The sequence below is a fragment of the Medicago sativa genome, chromosome 2, assembly GCF_051527215.1.
Source record: "Medicago sativa cultivar Bolivia chromosome 2, Bolivia_mono, whole genome shotgun sequence".
NCBI lineage: Eukaryota > Viridiplantae > Streptophyta > Magnoliopsida > Fabales > Fabaceae > Medicago > Medicago sativa.
Genome location: NC_140750.1, coordinates 9,959,295 through 9,982,057, shown reverse-complemented (window position 1 = coordinate 9,982,057; position 22,763 = coordinate 9,959,295). Strand labels below are relative to the sequence as shown.

The window sequence follows — 22,763 nt, the reverse complement described above, 5'->3', positions numbered from 1 at the left end:
TAATTCTGAAACAAACAAACGATGAATTAATTTCTCATAATATAGTTGCCGCTGAACTAGTAGGATTTAATCTACTTACTATATATTAAATATTAATCTCTATGATTTTACCATTTTGCCCCTTAAGAGGGCATTTTTGTAATTTCCTATTTGGTGAAATTTGGTTGTTACCACCTCACATGTTTTAGGGTAAATTTCTCATTTTGCCCCTAACCTTTTATTTTTAATTATTTTATAATTTTTATATTTTTAATAATTTTTAACTATTTTCTAATTTTTATGTTTCTAACTATTTTTCAATTTTTTCTCCCAAATTCAGTTGATTCTACATTGCCGTTGTGAGAGATTAAGGTATCGTTGACCCGACTTTTTTCTAACTTCTCTACATTTTTAAGGAGAAGTTAGGCCAAACACAATATCAATTAAGTGCATACTAAAAAAAGTAATTTTTTTGAATGCATAAAATTGAATGGAATGAGCTTTGGGCAAAAGTTTTTGAATGTTACTTTAAAAAACTACTTCTCGACAACTTATTTCACAAACACCTCTTTTTAACTCACGTTGGGAACCTTTTCTTTTATTTTTTAATATTATATTTCAATCTGTTTTTTTTTCTTCCATTTAACTTAAATTTTTTTTGAACAGTTCCATTTAATTTTTTAAGGAGGTTCCATTTTATTTTATTATCTTTTTTTCAAAGGAATTTTATTATCTTTTATATATTTAATTTCAATATTGTTTAATCATCACAACCTCACAGATATTTTTATTCACGCTGTCATTTAGTGATATCAAATATTTTTATTTCCTTTCTTCAACCTCGCGAATATATACACACACACATATTAACTTTTAGAGTAATATTTTATGTCTGTCTGTCTGTTTTTTGGTTACGCTAATGCATATAATTTTTTTTAGTGTTGCTTGGTTGAGTGCTACCTCACCGATTTTTTTCAAACTATTTTCCAATTTTTACATTTTTTAAAAACTTTTAACTATTTTCCAATTTTTTTATTTTTAACTATTTTTCAATTTTTTTCTCCCAAATTAGGTTGCTTCTACACTGTCGTTGTGGGAGATTAAGATACCGTTTGACCCGGTTTTTTTTCAACTTCTCTATATTTTTAAGGAGAAGTTAGACCAAATACAATATCAATTAAGTACTTACTAAAAAAATATTTTTTTTGATGCATAAAATTGAATGGAATGAGCTTTGGCCAAAAGTTGTTGAATGCTACTTCAAAAAACTACTTCTCGACAATTTATTTCACAAGCATCTCTCTTCAATTCACGTTGGGAACATTTTCTTTTATTTTTTAATATTATATTTCAATATGTTTTTTTCTTCCATTTAATTTTTTTGAACCGTTCCATTTAATTTTGTTTAAGGAGGTTCCATTTAATTTTATTACCTTTTTTTCAAAGGAATTTTATTATCTTTTTATCACTTATATATTTAATTTAAATATCGTTTAATCATCACAACATTTTGATTTTATTTAAAAGTAAAATTGTAGATGTCTTTTCTTCAAAAATGTTATAGATGCCTAAAAAAATTATACTTTTTTTTTTTACGTTAAAGACAATTTCATTAATGAAAGTCTGGTAACAAATCAAATGTCAAGGCGGAGTTTCTTCGATCCATATGCAAACTGAATTCTTAAGAGCATATTTAGCTAAATAATGAGCAGCTTTATATATATATATATATATATATATATATATATATATATATATATATATATATTGCACCTTTATATTGTAACAAATTATGCATATCTTTTTCTTATTCAAAAAAACTAAACATATTTGTTTCTATGACACCAATAATGTAACAAATATAATATCATATAATATAAATTCTTATCTTTTTGAAAGACACCAAAAATATGGTATTCTTATAACGAAATTTATTATAGAGTATAATTGAAATAGAAAAAACCAACTATTTTAATATTATTTATGTTATTATTTCAGGCTCCTTAAATTGTTTCTTCTATTCAAATATTTAACAAGTCATTTATATGATGATACAAATTTGTATTCATGTTACACAAAATAAACGTTATTGAGTAAATATAGTATTTGTAAAAAAAATATCTTTTATTTTAAACATTTTTTTATTTATTATGTTAATTCATAATAAATTCAAAGTTTTGTCCTCGTGAGTTTAGCTCAGTTGATAGGAACAATGCATAAATATATGCCAAGTCCAGAGTTTGAACCGCGGACACCGTAAAAATAAAAAAATTCAAAGTTTGTACAATATTTTGCCAAACAACATTTAACTTAAAAATAACTTTAAAACTAAAAAAACAAAGAAAGCAAACAACATTAACTTCTTTTTTAAAGGCCTTTATTTTAACTTTCTTAAAGGAACTACATTAAGGATCTCAAAAATGATTTGGACATTTGGAAAATAGGATTTGGAGTGCTGGATTCTTGGATTGTGACTGGTAGTAATGAGAATCAACATATGAAACTCATTTTTTGTGATGCAAAGGTTAGATGAGTTAGTTAAGATTTGTTGTGATTTCCTTTATGATTTATCAATGTTACTTATTAGTGTACATTTTGATTTATTTATATTTTTTGGTTTCTTTCTCGGATTTAGGGTGATCGAGTTCATGTAATAACTCAATATAGACAATTGGAGCATTAGAAGGCTTTGATCGAGGAAAACAAGACTTATATTTTGTATAATTGTCATGTGTTTGATAATGACATTGCATTTAATCCCTTTAAGGTTGTTTTTGGTTATGGTACAAAGGTGCAGAAGTATGACAAGTTAACTAATGTTCTTACTCATGAATTTCGCTTTAAGCCATTTAAGGAAATTCAAGAAGGAAAATTCAAAATTGACGTTTAATATGGTATAGTTATGTGCTTTAATTTATTTCTGTGTTTTCGCCGATTATAATGTTCTTATATATGTAATTTTTTTTCCTTAAGAAATCATCGGACTTCTTCATGAGATTGTAAAGCAACGCCAATTGGGACTGAAAAGAAACCGTGTACGAACATTGTGTTGAAAGATAAAAGGTATTATTTTCTAATTTGTCAGCATCAGATGATAGGATTTTGTATAAGTTTGATAATGTCTTGTAAGATGTCTTTCCTTATGCAGTGGGAATATAGTTGATGTAACACTATGGGAAAAATACTTTTAAGCTTTATCAATGACAACCCAAATAGATGTAACAATTGGTCAGGATCGAGGCTGCACATCAACCTACATCATCCGGTTGTTGAGAAGTTTAAGACTTAGTAAGTTTGCATTATGATTTCACAATACAGTGTTAGACTAACTTATTATTTCACAATCTGATTTGATTGTTTTTTGACCATGTTTCTTGAATTGTTGTCGTGACCTTAACACTTCTCAAGCTCATAGTCAAAACTTAAGTCAGAGTTCGGCTTCTTCTCAATGTACTTTGTACAACGTACTTCTCAACGTACTTAGTCAAGGTCTGCTTTATTTATGCACAAACATGCTTTGAGTTTTTTTACGCACAAATTAAAAATACATATTGCATTATTATTTATTTCATGTGCATAATTTGTGTTAGGATACATACTGCATCACTATTTGAAAAACAACTAAATTCAATCCTAACCAGTTTGGATGGTATTATGAGAGTTGCACCAAATGTTCAAAGACATCAATGTCAAATGGTGCTAGCTATAGATGCACATGTGGAAGTGATGCTTAATTTCCATTTATTTCAACAATGTTAATTGGTCAACGGGGTACATATAATCCACATGCATGCATTTATCTAGACTTTATAGGAAGATAAATTAGAAGTCGTGGTACATTTTCTTTAGCTTAAAATCAGTTATGCTACCTTCATTTTATAAATTATATGTAACTATATTCGCATACATCTTATCCATGTGTATTGCAGTTATTTCCCTGTTTAGCATTTGCCAAACGAGGTGTCAAGAACAATTCTGAAAGGAAAGCGCAAAACAATCACTCTCATTGATGACCAGACACAGAGAAATCATAAGTGTCGCCTCTATGCAATTAGAATCCATTGATTATAGGTATTTAATATGCTTGCTTTTTTTGTTTGGTTGATCACTATATCCAAATATGATTTAATTTTTGATGATGCCGTTTATTTGTTTATAGTGTTTCTTCAATAATTTTCGTGAATTTTGCAGTTTTCAAACTCAGAGTCATGGCTTCAAGCCTGATAAAAAAAATTAGAGAGAAACTCAACGAAGTCCAGTATTTTTTTTAGGCCTAAATTGTAACAAAAATTAGTTTAAACAAATTTTTAATTCTTTAATAAATTTATTTCTATACCCTTTACCCTTTTTAATTATTTTATCAATCATCACTATTTCACAAATATTAATCTCTATTCAAGATTTGGTAAAACTTTCATAAATATTTTGATAAAGATTTATAATGTTTGTGAAATATTCATAAATTTGTTCATTTTTCCTTTGAAACAATTTTTTTTACAAGATACGTCATTAAACCCGTGCGAAGCACGGGTTTGTAACTAGTGGTACTATGACAAACCTAATTACCCAAATTATCTGGTCTCGACACATATCTAATTCTAAAACAAATCTCTCCACACCTAATAATAATAATAAAATTAAAACTGAAATATACCCTTTACACCCTTTTGATTTATGGGTAATAGTCATTTTGATTCATAAATGTGTACTGAATTGTCATAATAATCTTCAATGTATCAAAATTTTAAAATGGTATCTGATTGTGCATTATGTTAGTCAACATAGTCTTCGTGTCAAAATGTTTCGTTAATATTGTCATATTAATTATTCAATATATATACTTATTGTCATATCAGTCTTTATAGGTATTAAATTATTATCATATTAGTCCTTATACGAATAGAGTTAATGTTAGTAATGAAGAACTATTTTAACATCAGATATTGTTTTGACTAACAAAATGCACAATCAAAAACTATTTTAAAATTTTGATACATTGAGGATTATTATGACTACTCGCTTCAAATCTATGGACTAAAATGACTATTACCCCTTAGTTTATTCCTTGAACAAATATGATAATAATTTCAAGATGGAGAAACATATCCCTAAAAAATAAAACTACTTACATATGGTACTCTATACGTTGTGGGCATGCTTCCCTATCAGAAAATAACACGTGGCATCTAACACCAAAATCACTTCAACTGACTGAGGTTTGTTTTGTAAAATTAAGGAATAAAGTTAGCTTAAAACTCATAAGTTAGATTTTTTTTAAGGAGTTGATAAGTTAGTTGATCACTGTAAAAGTAGTTTATAGCTGATGAGTTATAGATAAAAAAACTAGTTGATTGAAATTATTATTATTTTTTTAGATAAAAGATCAAATATATAAATAAAAAGAACGAGATATAGAGATTGGGGGTATTAGACCTGACTCAAGTACAACCCAAACATGAACACATCTTGGTAAATCAGACCAAATAGATCAAACCTTATCAATCTTAACAAATAATCACTCATCACGAGCGCAACCTAGCGAACTCACGTACATACACAAAACTATCTTACAAAAAAGTTGAAGAGTGAATACCTACAAAGAACAATTAGGGATTCATACATGTCGTATGGATTGACCGTCAACACAATAACAAAATCCACATGTTAACAACTCCCTAAAGAAAACAACAATCATAAGAGATCTAGTTTATAAAAAATATTTTATTTAAAATTAATATTTTAAAGAGTTTAATTAATATATTCTGTCAACATACAATTCTCTTACACATACATCAAATGATGTATTATATCGTCGATTAATAATTATAACAACTTTTTATTTATTTTCATATTCATTAATTGAGGTGACAAAATATTACGGTTAGATGTTTATAATAAATAAGGGAGCTTCTATGCTGCAGTTAGGAAACTGACTTTTTTGAAAAAGTTAATTTTGATCTTAATGTTTGATTCATTTTTAAATTGTTGATTACTGATTACTGATCAATAGTATTTCATCAAGTAATGTGTTGGAACATGTGTGAAAATTGAGTAAAAAAGACTAAACACAAATTCCCATGTTGGGTAGAACTAGTGTTGTGTGAATTGAAAAAAGTGGAAGTCCCACATCGGATGGAACACACACATTAGTAGTGTTTATATAGTGGGGGTGTACCTCTAATTAATGGGGGTACATAAGCACTAGAGAAAAATATATATTGATATATATTTTATTATTTGGAAATGATAAATTAAATAATTAATTTAATCATTATTAGAAAGTGTTTTCTTAGTCCCCAAGTTTTGCTAAAATATTTGGATACGCAATCTAATATATTTTAGTACTTGATCTGAAATATATTTTGGTACATAATATAATTTATTTTTGTACTAAATATAATATATTTTGGTACTCAATTGAGATATTTTTGTACTAGATCTAATATGTGAATTACTTAATGACAAAGTAATGTATTACTTGTTCCCAAAATTTCTCACTTATTAGTTGTGAATTTTCTTTATAAATAGAGAGCTCACACAGTGCATTCCACACACCAAAGAGTTTCATTGAGTTGTCGGGAACTCTTTCTCTCTTCTCCCTTTTTTGACTTGTGTTGACGAGTCTTTCATCTCTTCTCCCTCCTTCGACTTGTTTAACAAGTCCTTCTCCTTTTTCTACTCCTTTCTGTCCCTTCGAAATTAAGAGTGTTCTTAAGACTATAGTCCCTTTTCGGTTTAATGTCCCTTCGGAATTAAGAATGGTCTTAAGTTCATAGTCCCTTCGATAATATATGTCCCTTCGGAATAAAGAGTACTTTTAAGATCATAGTCCCTATTTGGAATAAACAATGTCCCGTCGGAATCAAGAATGATCTTAACGGTATATAAAAATTATTCAATAATTTTATTTGAGGAGAAATGGTGATAACACCATATTTGAGTGGTCATAGTACCATATTGATAGTTTGGAGAACTTAAAGGTTAGAATGGTGGAAACACCATATTTGAGTGGTCTTAGCACCATAATAGAATGGTAATGATACCATATTAAAGTGGTTTCAGTATTAAAGAGTGGTCTTAGTACCATATTTGACGGTGTAATTCTCGAACGATTTTCTACAGTGCAGTAGTTAATCAAACAGTTGTAGCTGAGCTTGTTTTATCCTGGAGGCGGCGTGGTTGATAGTCTACCTTGCACAATTTTGGGTAGTGCCACGAAACGTCTTAAAGAGAGCGTCCTGGTCGTGACTCAACCTAGTAACAACTTCGGTAGATAATAGAATTTGGAAATCCAAATACAACAGTTTGGAAATCTAAAAACAACAAATTTAAGACGTTTCGATCTACTATGTCTACCGAAGAAGTTACTTATTGAGGTTCAATTGTCCCTAAACAGATTAAGGATAAATCAAGCTATAGAAATACATCTTTTGACTGAAACGATGAAGTGATTGTTGTTATAAACAACAACACTAAGAAATTCACATATGCGACTTTGAAATTTATATTCAAAAGTCAGAACCGCATTCTGAATAAATACCTTTAGCTATTTTGAGATTAGAACCCTCATGTGTTGCTTTGTTTGACGCATCGTCCTTAAATTCTCTACTTGACAATTTGCAAATACAAAAATATGACATAAGAAACTAGTGGCAACAGCAAATCGTCGGTCAAGTATTGAATTTCTTTTGTATTGTGCGATGGCAAATGAAAGTGATGCTAAGGTCCTAAATTTGAAGGTTGAGTGTACCACGTCAGAAACATAATGTGCCTGCTTTACCAAAACCAATTTCAATTTTCACATTGAACTATTTTTTTGGTAAATTAAAGCATAAGCGTATCGTTATGATTTTGATTATAAATATGAACTCGAGCACTCAATTATTTTAGGATTTTGATCCTATAAGAACAGGTCTAGTGACTTGTACTCTATGCATTCTTGTGGAAAAAGATTGCACCTTTAATGGTAGATTCAAAATTAAAATTCTCCTTCTATTTTATTAGTTGTGTGATTTTAATATTTGACATATCAAAATTGATCACAAACAAGTGTTTAATTTTAAACATGAGTAACTTGGACTTAATTCCAACGTTATATGATTAAACAATTTTATTTATTGTAGTCAAGATATATGAACCAAAAGTTCATATAAATTAGAATTTAGAGAATATGAATCTCTAAACATAATAAATTATGATATGTGTGAATTTGATGACACATAAATTAGAAATGATAAAATAATATTTTTATCATATTTATTGATGACTGTGAATTTTGAAAAAATAAAATTGATATGCTTGAATGTTCAATTTTTATAACGAAAATTGAAATTTATAGAGTACCCAAGTCTAAGAACAAAAATTCTAATTAAGAAATTTTTGAAGAAAAGACAATCCAACTTGTCTTATTTTTGAACTTGGGATTGTCTGAACTATATTTGGATTCTGGACCCCGAGAGTTGAACTCACTAGTAAAGCCTATGAATGTGTATTCATCGGGTATGTGATAAATAACGAAACATATAGGTTTTATAACCTAAATGTTAAAGTGATCATAAAATTTAAAAGATGTCGATTTCTATGTAAATGTTTACCCCTTTAACTAAAGAATAGTGGGGGCACTAGTGGGGGACTCTAATGGGAGCACGACATTAGTGGGGGCAAAATAAATTCCCTTCTAAAAATTAAGAACTAGTGGGGGCACTATATCTAATCACATTCATGTAATTAGAAATAGTTATGAAAACATCATACGAGATGTTATAGAACCTCAAGGAGGTAAGAAAGCTAAAATTGCTAAAGAGTATGAACTTGGTTTATACATTGGAAGAAGATTCATTAAGCCTTAAAGAAGGTATGTCCTCATTGGATGCTGAATTATGGCAAAAACAATAAACGATGAAATGAATTTTCTAGAGTCTAACAAAACATGACACTTGGTTGACTTGTCTCATAGTTGCAAAACCAATCGGTTGTATTTGGATTTTGGAAAAAGGAAACCAGTCACGAAAATCATATCCATAAGAGCACTAGTCCCTTTAGCCGCCGTTCATAACTCGATAGTACTCCAAATGGATGTGAAAGTTGCCTCTTTTTATGGTGAACTAGAAGAAGAAATCTATATGGAAAAACCTGAAAATTTTTGTGATTCATGGACAAGAAAACAAGGTATGTAAGTTAGATAATTCTTTGTATGGTCTAAAATAAACTCCTGAGGAATGGACAAGAAAACAAGGTATGTAAGTTAGATAATTCTTTGTATGGTCTAAAATAAACTCCTGAGGAATGGCATGAAAAAATTTGACATTCTAATGCTATCGAATGAGTATAAAGTGAATGAAAGTGACAAATAATATTTGCACGATCATATGTCTCTATGAAGACGACTTGCTCATATTTGATTTAAAGATTAATGTTATGAATTATGTGAAATCATTGTTTATCAATAACATTGATAAGAAAGACCTAGACAAAGTTGAAGTAATTATTGGTTTCAAGATTACTAGATCAAAAAAAAAAGGAACTTTTTTGATAAATCTCACAAAGTTGAGAAGTTCTTAAGGAAATATTATTATTTCACCGTAAACTTGCAATCATATATTATGATCCAAGTGTAAGAACACTTGAGATGGAGTTAAACAAACAGAATATGCGAGCATCATTGGCAGTCCTTAGGTAAGCCACTGAATGTATTAGACCCGACATTGCTAATGTCGTGAAACTCTTGTGCAAGTTTACTAGTAGACGGATGAGAAGCATTGCCATGCTATAGAAAGAGTCATGAGGTGCCTTAAGAAAACGATGACTCTAAGATTACTTCACTAGGAGTAACCTATTGTACTTAAATGGTACAAGATATAAAATAGAACATCTTTCAGATGAGTATTTAGCGACTAGTGACTGCACATTGAGCATCACTAGAGGAGTTGTTTGTTAAAACAAATGATATTGACTCAGTCCACTATGGAATGAATCTGAGATCAGAACACTAGAGAAAACTAGTGGAGAAGCAAGTTGACAAGATGCTTGCTAGTTGAGATCCCTTAGTGGATAAAACCGTTTCCAGAAGTGTTAAATCATTGTGATAGTCTGCAACTATTACAAAAATTGAGAATCGTTAGAGACGATAATTAAGGCATGAACACATAAAGGATTAGAGAGCTAGCTACTCTCAAAAGGAACGGTTAAAGTAGATCATGTACGTACTGATAAAGAATTAGTCAATCCTTTGACGAAAGGAATTACTAGAAAGAAAGTCCTAAACACATCCAATAGGATGGGACTAATGCCCAAAGGTCACAAGTGATGGTAACCCGACCTACATGACTGGAGATCCCAAGAAATAGTTCAATGGGTAATAACAAGTCACAAGTGATAGAACATGCTATGTTAAAAGTAAGAAAGCGTGATTCCTGCAGTGATAGAAGGATGAGATAATAGAAACTCTTAATGAGATCTATACTCTATTTGGAGTGGAGTACATAGCTACAGGAATACTCTTGATAGACTCACCTATACGAATGTGGAACTAAGGGCCGGTTTCTATGGGATTCGGGGCAGAATACCTAGAGCGTTCGTTAAAACTGGGATAGACGTGCATGGCCATAAACGCACGGGCTTTTAGAATACACCTTATGAAAAGGTTTGTGTGTGGGTTCTATGTCTGAGATAGAGTTCAATGCTGTAAGCAACTCTTGTTAATCAGAATTTTACTCGCTATGCAAAGGTTCAAGTTGTATGTGACACCTTTGTTTACTAGCAAATCTTATGGAGACGTTTTTGACGTTATTTCTGAAACCATTTTTTAAATTCAAGTGGGGGATTGTTGGAACATGTGTGGAAATTGAGTAAAAAAGACTAAACACAAATTCCCATGTTGGGTAGAACTAGTGTTGTGTGAATTGAAAAAAGTGGAAGTCCCACATCGGATGAAACACACACATTAGTAGTGTTTATATAGTGGGGGTGTACCTCTAATTAATGGGGGTACATAAGCACTAGAGAAAAATATATATTGATATATATTTTATTATTTGGAAATGATAAATTAAATAATTAATTTAATCATTATTAGAAAGTGTTTTCTTAGTCCCCAAGTTTTGCTAAAATATTTGGATACGCAATCTAATATATTTTAGTACTTGATCTGAAATATATTTTGGTACATAATATAATTTATTTTTGTACTAAATATAATATATTTTGGTACTCAATTGAGATATTTTTGTACTAGATCTAATATGTGAATTACTTAATGACAAAGTAATGTATTACTTGTTCCCAAAGTTTCTCACTTATTAGTTGTGAATTTTCTTTATAAATAGAGAGCTCACACAGTGCATTCCACACACCAAAGAGTTTCATTGAGTTGTCGGGAACTCTTTCTCTCTTCTCCCTTTTTTGACTTGTGTTGACGAGTCTTTCATCTCTTCTCCCTCCTTCGACTTGTTTAACAAGTCCTTCTCCTTTTTCTACTCCTTTATGCCCCTTCGGAATTAAGAGTGTTCTTAAGACTATAGTCCCTTTTCGGTTTAATGTCCCTTCGGAATTAAGAATGGTCTTAAGTTCATAGTCCCTTCGATAATATATGTCCCTTCGGAATAAAGAGTACTTTTAAGATCATAGTCCCTATTTGGAATAAACAATGTCCCGTCGGAATCAAGAATGATCTTAACGGTATATAAAAATTATTCAATAATTTTATTTGAGGAGAAATGGTGGTAACACCATATTTGAGTGGTCATAGTACCATATTGATAGTTTGGAGAACTTAAAGGTTAGAATGGTGGAAACACCATATTTGAGTGGTCTTAACACCATAATAGAATGGTAATGATACCATATTAAAGTGGTTTCAGTATTAAAGTGTGGTCTTAGTACCATATTTGACGGTGTAATTCTCGAACGATTTTCTACAGCAGTAGTTAATCAAACAGTTGTAGCTGGCTTGTTTTATCCTGGAGGCGGCGTGGTTGATAGTCTACCTTGCACAATTTTGGGTAGTGCCACGAAACGTCTTAAAGAGAGCGACCTGGTCGTGACTCAACCTAGTAACAACTTCGGTAGATAATAGAATTTGGAAATCCAAATACAACAGTTTGGAAATCCAAAAACAACATAATGCTTGCAACATCTTGGACTTACAAGTATTATTTTATCGTTGGCATCTTTATCATGCAAACCGAGTTGATGATATTATGTGATAGTCTTAAGTGTTACACTTTGTGGGGTGTTACACTTAAAACAAGGTAGGATAAATTAGATTAAGTGTAATCTTGTTAATTTGATGAATTGATGATACTATGAGGACTGAACTTTTGATGCCACTATACAAACAGTGGGGTGTTACTCACTACATTTTTGATGCTATAGTGTTAACTTCACGAGAAAAGTTGTTCTCATGACTTCACCATTGAATTTTCCAATAATTGTAAACTTATAGTGTATACCAATTACTTCTATTTTTTAAATGGAGAATCAATCACACAACATAGTGAAGAGGATAACAGATTATGCAACCCCACGTATTCTCATCACCACCATCCATTTAGATTTCTCTTACACACTCTTCAATTCCACTCTTTTTCTTCTTCTCATTCTCAATCAAACTCAACCATTATTTCCTTTCAATCACAAACACAATCCTCTGCATTCACAATTTCTTAAGAATCAGAGTAAAAAATGTCCCTGTGTTATTCTTCCACTTTCATCACACACCCCTCACTCAAACACCAAACCCTCTCCTTCAATTTCTCTTCACACCCTCCTTCTCACTTCATCAACCTATTCAAGGTAAAATCACACAGACCCATTAAGTATAACAAACAAAAATTGAAACTTTATGCATCCCTTTCACAATCTGAACAAGTTGAAACGACCCCATCAACATTTAGAAGCAAGAATCCAAAAGATGTTAATGTCTTGGTAGTAGGTTCAACTGGGTATATAGGAAAATTTGTAGTGAAAGAGTTGATTCAAAGAGGGTTTAATGTTACTGCAATAGCTAGAGAAAAGAGTGGAATAAAGGGTAGCATTGATAAAGAAACAACATTGAATGAGTTAAAAGGTGCTAATGTGTGTTTCTCTGATGTGACAAATTTGGATGTTTTTGATGAGGATTTGAAGAACCTAGGTGTTGGTTTTGATGTTGTTGTGTCTTGTCTTGCTAGTAGAAATGGAGGGGTTAAGGATTCATGGAAGATTGATTATGAAGCTACTAAGAATAGTCTTTTAGCTGGTAGGAAACTTGGTGCTTCTCATTTTGTATTGCTTTCGGCAATTTGTGTTCAGAAGCCTCTTCTCGAGTTTCAGCGTGCGAAGCTGAAGCTTGAGGATGAGTTGGTAAAGGAAGCGGAGAAAGATGATAGGTTTAGTTATAGTATAGTGAGGCCGACCGCGTTTTTTAAGAGTTTAGGTGGTCAAGTTGATTTGGTGAAAGATGGGAAGCCTTATGTGATGTTTGGTGATGGAAAGTTGTGTGCTTGTAAACCTATAAGTGAACAAGATTTGGCTTCTTTTATTGTTGATTGTGTAATGAGTGAGGATAAAATTAACAAGATTTTACCTATTGGAGGACCAGGGAAGGCATTGACTCCATTGGAACAAGGGGAAATTTTGTTTAAGCTTTTAGGGAAGGAGCCTAAGTTCTTGAAAGTTCCAATAGGGATTATGGATTTTGCTATTGGTGTTCTTGACAATTTGGTTAAGGTATTTCCTTCATTGGAAGATGCTGCTGAGTTTGGAAAAATTGGAAGGTACTATGCGGCTGAAAGTATGTTGATTTTGGATCCTGATACTGGCGAGTACAGCGATGAGAAGACGCCGAGCTATGGGAATGATACGTTGGAAGATTTTTTTGCTAGGGTGCTCAGGGAAGGGATGGCTGGTCAAGAGCTAGGTGAGCAAACAATATTTTAAGATGGTTTTATGGTTAAATAAGTGTGAACTCAATAGATCAAATAGTTGCCAATTTTGTTTATGTATAAATGTGTGTATTTAGCTATAGTCAATTTTAACATTTACAATTACATAGATTAGCTCCACGATTCACCTATTAATAAATTGCTTATTGCTACCGGCAATTAAGTTTGTTGTCCTAAAACTAAATTGGACAGGGTCGATTGATCGGTGTGAGAGAGACCTGCCCTTGGGACAGACCCAAACGTTTGTTGCAGGGTTGAATTCCCTTTGCGGTACGGTTCATGAGTAATGTTGTAATCTTGACCGTCGTATTCAAATACAATACATACATTGTAAGCCCTATCTTTAATCGATAATACAATGGAACTGCAGCTGCTCTGCAGTCGAAGATGTAGGCAAAATTAGCTGATCAAATTTCATTTCCAAACACGTGTGTTCATTGTTTGCGTTCATCGTTTCTTTATTCTTTTGAACGGAGTATACAAATGTAATTTGCATGTTTCTATGAGTATACTATCTACCTGTTTGTTCCTGCGATATGTCGAGACATCAAACACTCGTCAAATTGGAAGCCAAAATTTTGAGCTTCTAAGAAATCACTTTCATTGCATTGGGACGCAGTGCAGGAGTGTATCCCAACTTAGGTGGTCGTATATAATTCATCGATTTTGTTGTTTCTAGCTGCCATTGTGAATTGATTCCTCAAAATGAGAACATATTTAGAATGGATTGACTAAACCATCTTCTTAAGTGTCCTTGATGTTCTGCTACTTTTTATGCTACATTCCTGCCTAGGTTGTCATGTTTGGAATCCATTTAACGAAAAGAAGGCATTCCCTATGTTACATGTCTGCCTATGAGTAAGTTTATCTTCCTTAATTGAGTGTAATCCCCTTTTTCTGTGATGTTCTAAATTATTGGTAATTTATTCTTTTATTCATCTTCGCTTGGATCAGAAGTAACAATGACTTAGAAAAACTTCACATTACTATGAATTGTGAAAACATGTTCAAATAACTGTTGTTTTGTTGCACCTTTTCAATGTTACTATTTTTTTTACTCAAACCTATCAATGTTGTAATTAAGAGTTGCTACATAAGGCTATTAATTATTAAAGGAAAATAAATGTACATCATTCAAATACTACCTGACTAGCTTTTTTTAGGATAAGTCAAACTTTTCTTATGTGTGCGCGCCAAAATAAATGTATACTGTATTACTATTGAAAGAAAATAAAAATAGATTACTGAAGTTTCAATAAACAACAAAAGCTAAAATAGAGATAAAAAAAAAAAAATATAACCAATTAAATCTTTTCACAACTTCTTAAGAGCTTAAACTTAGTGCCACCTTGGCTGAATCCAGCAACCATCCAATTGTTCTCTCATATGATGAAAATCCATAACTTCTTCATTTTCGAATGTGTGGTAGTTGTTTGTGTTCAAAGAATAAAACACAACACTTTGCCTATAAAATCTAGGAAAATAGATTTTGTTTTTCATTCCAGGAATGTTTGCCACAGCAGAAAAGGATGTGTTGCCAACAAAAAGCAAATGATTTTTCAGGCTTTCAACTTTCATCCATGTCATTGTAGACTCATCCAACTTGAAAACTCTAACTCCCTTTCCAAGAGAAATCTTGAATACTGCCAATAGATTGCCATCACATTCAACTAGAATGTTGTTGAAGTACTTGTTGCATGGAGCTTGAGGCTCCTCAAGTTCTTTCCAACTTCTTTTTTCTCTTGTTGCTTCTATAACTCCTAACTTTCCTTTTATGCTGAGACAATAACATAATCCTGATTTCTCTATATCCATATTGATGTCTTAGCAGTTCTTTTGTAAAAGGGTTGAAGAAAAAACTTGAAAATAGTCTAAGAAAATAAGAATCTGTTCACTAGGTGGTGCCACGAGTAATATCCAACCATCTTTTGAACAACAAATTTCTGAATTAGAGTTCCAACTGTTGTAAAAATTAGTCATGATAATTATATCTAAATAATAATCAAAAGTAAATATATACACATGAATCAAATATAATCAAAAGGAGATAAATAAACTTAGTTGTCATTGAAATTTTGTATAATTAGACACCGATATACAACTCTATCAACATCTTCTGTCAACATCTGTAGCCTACAAAACAATAAACCATTATCTAACCTGAGGCGTGACATAGTCACTGTCCTTGAGGATTTTATCCGCCTCATAGCGCATATCCTCCCAGGATACAACAGTTCTTCCCCGTTATGAATCATAACCGGAGGTTACAGAACAGCTCAAGTTTATCTCAAAGATATCAGGAGATGTAACCCATAAACAATATTTTGGATGAGGGAAAATAATTTGTGCATAGAGAAATATAAAGTGAAAGCGTATGTATGTGTGTATACTGTGAGCAGATGTTTTCTGTGATGGCAATGACTACTTATTGTAGTAAGTACGTGTAAAGAAAAATGAAGGATACATCACTGATAGTTGTGATGTTCCTTATATTTAGGAAAAAATAGGCATAATAATAGGGAATGTGATTTAAGCCTTTGACCAAACTGTCAAGTATCAACCGTTACAAAAATAAATATAAAATAAATTTGACAAATAAGACTTTGACTAAGTAAATATCACATGGTTAAATCAACAACAAATAATGAACAACTTTTAATAACTTTTGAAATATAATATCAACTCAAAAATACAACAATCCCCCACATATTTCAAAAGTTAAAATAAAAGGTTAAAAAGAGTTTTTCTAGGTAAACATCGTAGATGTAATGCATCGGAACGGTATAGCAAGCTATGGAACCCGTCCTAGACTAATAAGACTTAACACACAGTGAGTTGGTTTAGCAAGCTATGGAACCCAAGACACTTGTTGTATGTTAGAGGTCTCATAATCACATTGCACCCCCACAATTCTTGCTGTTACGCGGTTGTGCGCTAATAGGCCGTGTGCGTGCCTGGTATTCATGAGTGCTCTAGAGACCTGCCACGGTCTCATGCAAGCGGCCCCACTTGACACTCATATAGGTGATTCCATCTAGTGTCTGCTACAATCAAACACCGCCCATAAGGGCTTATGGTAATCATTAAAAGCTTTAAAGCTTACCCATCAATTTTATATTATTTAGCACATCATATCCATTATCAAACAATATGGAAAAGAGACAACAATATTTTAGTGCTAACAGAACTAACAAGTAACTTGTTTTTACCCATTGAACCTTCTTCATGGGATCTCCAATCACAAAGGTTGGGTTCCCATTACTTGTCGTTTTCTAGTGGCATAGTCTCATTTCCCTAAATTTCTTCCCAAAGGGGTTTTATACACGGATCCGCTAAATTCACAAATATTGACTAAGACGTCTCTAAGTCAATTACCCTAATATTTCATCAAGTTTATAAAAATAAACTTGGATTACACAATGACTAATACAAGTCGTTGTCTACTAAGCGACAACATATTCATCAATAGAATAAATCTACATATAGATTTATTTTCATTGGATTTTAATTTCAATTAACATCATTGCATTATTTTGACGCAATGGTTCATCAACTCTAAATAACATTTCATATATTGTCAAACTGACTTCCTTAATATATTTCATCAGGTCTACTTAGATAAATTCTAAGCGACAAACCCCCACATTGAGAAAACTTAACTCTATGTATAAATTTATTATACAGGTCTACTTGAATAATTTTCAAGTGGCGATTTCCTCACAATGGGGACATTAAACCAAGACTAAAATTATTCTCAAAGGATTCAAATACAATTAACATTATTTCAACATTCAGTTTCGTTCACGTTATAAGAATAACACATAACATCGTACCCAAACAAGGTAGTTAGACATAAGTGAGGTAAATTAGTAGTCACACAATTTCACACAATACTTTTTCAGCTATTAAAATATGTTTACATTTACCAATGGAATTACAACATTCACATATATAAACATATCTCAAAACAGGAATATCATATAGGCCTATCATATATGTCAGACATCTTCAGATTTAAATAGTACATTGTAATGAAGAAAAATCCTCCTTTAACTAAACTGAGTTGACTTGTTGTGACATATGTATCACTATTCTAGAACATAAGTGCTGATTTTGATTTGAAGAATACTAAATAGTTATTTCATCCATTGCCTTTCATATAAAATCCTTATTAGTTTTTCAAAGAGAAAACTAACTTAAAATACAGTTGGATATACCAAATAATTCTCTGACAGAGAACAACATATATGCATACCATTTTTAGAATTCATCTCATTGAAAATCTATAAAATATTTATTTCTTAAAACAAGCATAAACATGATGATTGCATTCCTGTCATATCAATAAAATAATAGTACAGACTTCAAAATGAAACATGCATTGAGCAAACTCATTTTCAAATAAATTTTCCTTATCAAAAATTCTTTCCAAGTTCTTTAGCACATGATCAACGCTTATATATACACATATATAAAAGAATTCTCAAATTTTAAGTATCTTATCATTAGCAAATCATCAAGAAAAATTGAGAAGCATGAGTTATGGTAACAAGCAGCAAAAGACTTACCAAGAGTAATTTAGATAGGTTGATTCTAGACATGTGAGTCATAAATTGAAGCAATAATCACGTACCTTGCTATCGTTCCTCACATTCACATCAAAGTTTTCTTCCACATCCAAAAGTTAACACCTCTCAAACAGTGCTCCCTTGCATCTGTGTTATGACGAAAATTACATGTCTCTCCCCATTGACAAGAGCCGGTAAATGTGACTCCACTCCAGGACTTGGCTGGCAAAACCAACATTCTCTTGATCTGTCAAGAGAGAAAATAATGTTGCGATTAGGTTTAATCATTAAATAAATAAATCCTAAAATCCTCAAGATCGTTGTAAAAATTAGTCATGATAATTATATCTAAATAATAATCAAAAGTAAATATATACACATGAATCAAATATAATCAAAAGGAGATAAATAAACTTAGTTGTCATTGAAATTTTGTATAATTAGACACCGATATACAACTCTATCAACATCTTCTGTCAACATCTGTAGCCTGCAAAACAATAAACCATTATCTAATAAACCATTATCTAACCTGAGGCGTGACATAGTCACTGTCCTTGAGGATTTTATCCGCCTCATAAGCGCATATCCTCCCAGGATACAACAGTTCTTCCCCATTATGAATCATAACCAGAGGTTACAGAACAGCTCAAGTTTATCTCAAAGATATCAGGAGATGTAACCCATAAACAATATTTTGGATGAGGGAAAATAATTTGTGCATAGAGAAATATAAAGTGAAAGCGTATGTATGTGTGTATACTGTGAACAGATGTTTTCTGTGATGGCAATGACTACTTATTGTAGTAAGTACGTGTAAAGAAAAATGAAGGATACATCACTGATAGTTGTGATGTTCCTTATATTTAGGAAAAAATAGGCATAATAATAGGGAATGTGATTTAAGCCTTTGACCAAACTGTCAAGTATCAACCGTTACAAAAATAAATATAAAATAAATTTGACAAATAAGACTTTGACTAAGTAAATATCACATGGTTAAATCAACAACAAATAATGAACAACTTTTAATAACTTTTGAAATATAATATCAACTCAAAAATACAACACCAACCTTTACTTTGAGGAAAGTTTATGATGTATTTGTACTCGAGACCATACTTCGGATGCTCAAAAGTGAAGACCTTCTCTTTCGCTGAAAACACAACAAGTTTAATTTTTGAATGAAATAATTTTAAAAAACTGTGATTCCGTCTCAAAATAATTGATTTTGTTGGATCATGTATTATTCCCATAACATATTTGAACCATATTTTTTCCATTAAATAAATAGAAATGATAGCATATATGATATGATTGCAGATTTGTCTCGATAAATATTTTTAATAATAATATATTTTTTTTATAATTTTTGCTATTAGATAATTAAAGACATTAAATGTCCAATAGTCAATGCGTAAAATAGTCAACTATGTTAATTATTTTGAAACAAAAGCAATACATGGGAGGAGACTTGTTGACCAAGAGTTATCTTTTTCTTCCTATATACTACAACATAGTATTCAATTATTAGTAAATAATCCAATTTATTATTCCAATAAAAAATGTTAAATGCATTAACTAGCCTTGATTTTAATTGATTGAGATCTACTAGTATATAAAAAAACGGTAATTGACGTAACCTAATATCATTGTAGGAGAAGAAGTTTGAGAAAGATGAATAAGATGAGTCAATTCTCTTACATTGTGGTGATGGTGTTGTTTTTATGTGTTACATCCCTCTATGCAGCCAAAGTTGTGGACGTGGGTACCATTTGTAAGAAGGTGAAAAATCCTTCATTTTGTGTTACACTTCTCAACAAAATGCCTGGTCCAAATCGAGATCTCCTTAGCCTTGCACAATACACCATTGATGTGGCTCGTGTCAATGTTACCAACACAATCAATCTAATAAACACACTAATTGCAAATAGTGGTAGTAATGCTGATGCAAGAAATCATTACAAAACTTGTTTAGGTCATTTCAAAGAAGACGGTGGTAGTGTCATTGCAATGGTTGATGAAATTCAACAATACTTAAAGGTGGGTGATTACGTATCTGCACGTCTAAGTGCATCTGCTATAGGAGTATATGTTGATGCTTGTATTTCGGGTGAGTCGCCAAGTGACCCTCCTTATCACGATACCTCAATGCTCCCTAAATATGCTAATATTGTCAATCAAGTTGCAGAGGTTATTGTCAATATATTTAACTTTTTGAAATAGGTCTAATTAACTTTTTGAAATAGCCTCGTAGATTATTGGTTTTTACCTTTTATGATTCTCAGATAATGTATTGCAAAAGGTGAATCGCTACGATGGCATTATCAGAAAAATATAAATCTATAACATTAGCAAATAAGACATATTTTGTGATTTTAATCTTTGTCCAAGATATTCTGTCGTTGTTCCTTGAAGGGGTGTTCGCGGTGCGATTTGGTTTGGTTTTGAGGTTAAAAGTCATCCGAACCGCAAGATAAAAAAGTATGCCGTTTGGTTTGGTTCGGTTGACTTTTAAAATAAAATCTGAACCAAACCAAACCAAATCAATGCGCTTTGGATTGGATCGGTTGATGCAGTTTTTTAGACAATCAATTTATTTTTGTTTTTAACATTAAAATCAAATTAAAAAGCTAAAATATAACATATTTTCAGAAATGTTTTAAATTTCATCCAATATTACAATTTTATTTTCATCCAACAATGTTCCAACTACATAGACAAAATTAAAAACGTGGACCAAAAAGTAATCTTAATCTGTTAGAAATACAAAATACATTTTTATCATTATGTAAGAGTTCAAGTATCACTTAAATACATTTTTGAAAGAAAAAGTAAAGAAGAAACTTAACAAGATAAAAAATATATCATTTCATAAAAGTTTTCATTGAGTTTCTATGAGTACATATATTTAATTATTGTTTTTCTTATATTGCGGTTTGGTTTGGTTCGGTTGACAAAACCAAAACCGCAAATCGAACCAAACCATGCGGTTGAGTAAAAAAAATGATCCGAATACATTCGAACCAAATGCGGTTTTTTGCGGTTTCGGTTTGGGTTGGTTCGGTTTGCGGTTTTTCTATTGAATTGGTTCGGTTTTGAACACTCCTAATTCCTTCTTTGTGGTCGATTTTAAAATAAATAATTTAATGTAAGTATTCCTACAACAAAGATAATGAATGTTATTTTTCTTAAGCAAGCATATGTGCCATGCTTCCATGGATGCCTCTTTTCAAATCTATATCTAAATCTAAACTATAAACTATAAACAATTGAGAGTTTTCTAAAGATAAATAATAATCAATACATTTTCTCAAAAAATTTCAATCTCATCACACCTAGCCTATGGGACATACTCTCCTTGATCCTTTATTTACAAATTATTATTTTTTGATTTTTTTTTATTAAGTAGTATAGTGACTAAAGATAAATTAGGGATGGTAATTGGACCCAGGTCCAATGAATACTTGCAAAAATATCCATAATGGGTAGGGTAAAACCCAACTTTCATGGATCTGGGTATTACCCACAAATTTAAATGAGTATGAGTGCGGGTAAGGGTACTATATTGCTCAGCCCCACAACCCGCATATACATATTTATATAATATGATAAATAATTTATTTATTCTTGGTGTATAATCAATTAATTAATTCCTTCAAAAAAATTAATTAATTAATTAATTAAACTACTTAAGTCTAAGGCTAAACCTAAAAACTACTTAATACAATAATTGACCCCTCCCAGCATATACAATTTTTGACGTATGTTTTGGATGTTTTTTATTTTGTTAAAAACTACGATTTACTATTTTATGAGTTGAATTGAAACATTTTGAACCATAATTTTATTTTAATTGTGGTATTTTTATTGTCTTTTCATAGTTAAAGCGCGGGTATGAGCACTAAGGTGCCCATAGTGTATGGGGAAGGACACTAAAGTTATTGCCCACGAGGGTCTGGACTCAGGTACGAGTATTTTTTACAAACGCGGATATGAGGAAAGACATTGTAGTACCATACCCATGGGGCACCCATTGCCATCCCTAAAGCGGTGTGTCCGATGTTCGAACCCCAATCACTGCATATATAATGCAATGTTCTTATCAACCGAGTTAATCTCACATATACTATTTGTTGAAATATGAATATTCAAGTTCAAATGACATACTTCACTCATGTAATGTAATGTAATGTAATAACTGACATATTCATTTTCTTTCATTATTGTTTTACAACAATTAACCCATCAATAGATAATTATAATCAACAATACGTAACACATTATGTTGAAA

At 31.3% G+C, this 22,763-nt stretch overlaps 3 protein-coding genes across 3 annotated transcripts; 2 read left to right on the top strand and 1 right to left on the bottom strand.

The window, feature by feature from the left end:
- Positions 1-12,452: 12,452 nt before the first annotated feature.
- PCB2 (NAD(P)-binding Rossmann-fold superfamily protein) lies at positions 12,453-14,060 on the top strand. Its single transcript, XM_085742755.1, has one exon. The coding sequence runs from the start codon at positions 12,661-12,663 to the stop codon at positions 13,894-13,896; it is 1,236 nt and encodes a 411-aa protein (XP_085598881.1). The 5' UTR covers positions 12,453-12,660; the 3' UTR covers positions 13,897-14,060.
- A 1,179-nt stretch (positions 14,061-15,239) lies between these two features.
- LOC146944364 (uncharacterized) lies at positions 15,240-15,716 on the bottom strand. The gene has a single exon (XM_085747945.1). It carries the CDS (start codon positions 15,714-15,716, stop codon positions 15,240-15,242), a length of 477 nt encoding a protein of 158 aa, XP_085604071.1.
- A 4,439-nt stretch (positions 15,717-20,155) lies between these two features.
- On the top strand, positions 20,156-20,695 carry LOC146944363 (pectinesterase inhibitor 1-like). Its single transcript, XM_085747944.1, has one exon. The coding sequence runs from the start codon at positions 20,156-20,158 to the stop codon at positions 20,693-20,695; it is 540 nt and encodes a 179-aa protein (XP_085604070.1).
- Positions 20,696-22,763: the final 2,068 nt, after the last annotated feature.

Coding starts and splice junctions, on each gene's coding strand:
- PCB2 (XM_085742755.1), top strand. CDS start 12,661: ATGTCCCTGTGTTATTCTTCCACTTTCATCACACACCCCTCACTCAAA.
- LOC146944364 (XM_085747945.1), bottom strand. CDS start 15,716: ATGGATATAGAGAAATCAGGATTATGTTATTGTCTCAGCATAAAAGGA.
- LOC146944363 (XM_085747944.1), top strand. CDS start 20,156: ATGAGTCAATTCTCTTACATTGTGGTGATGGTGTTGTTTTTATGTGTT.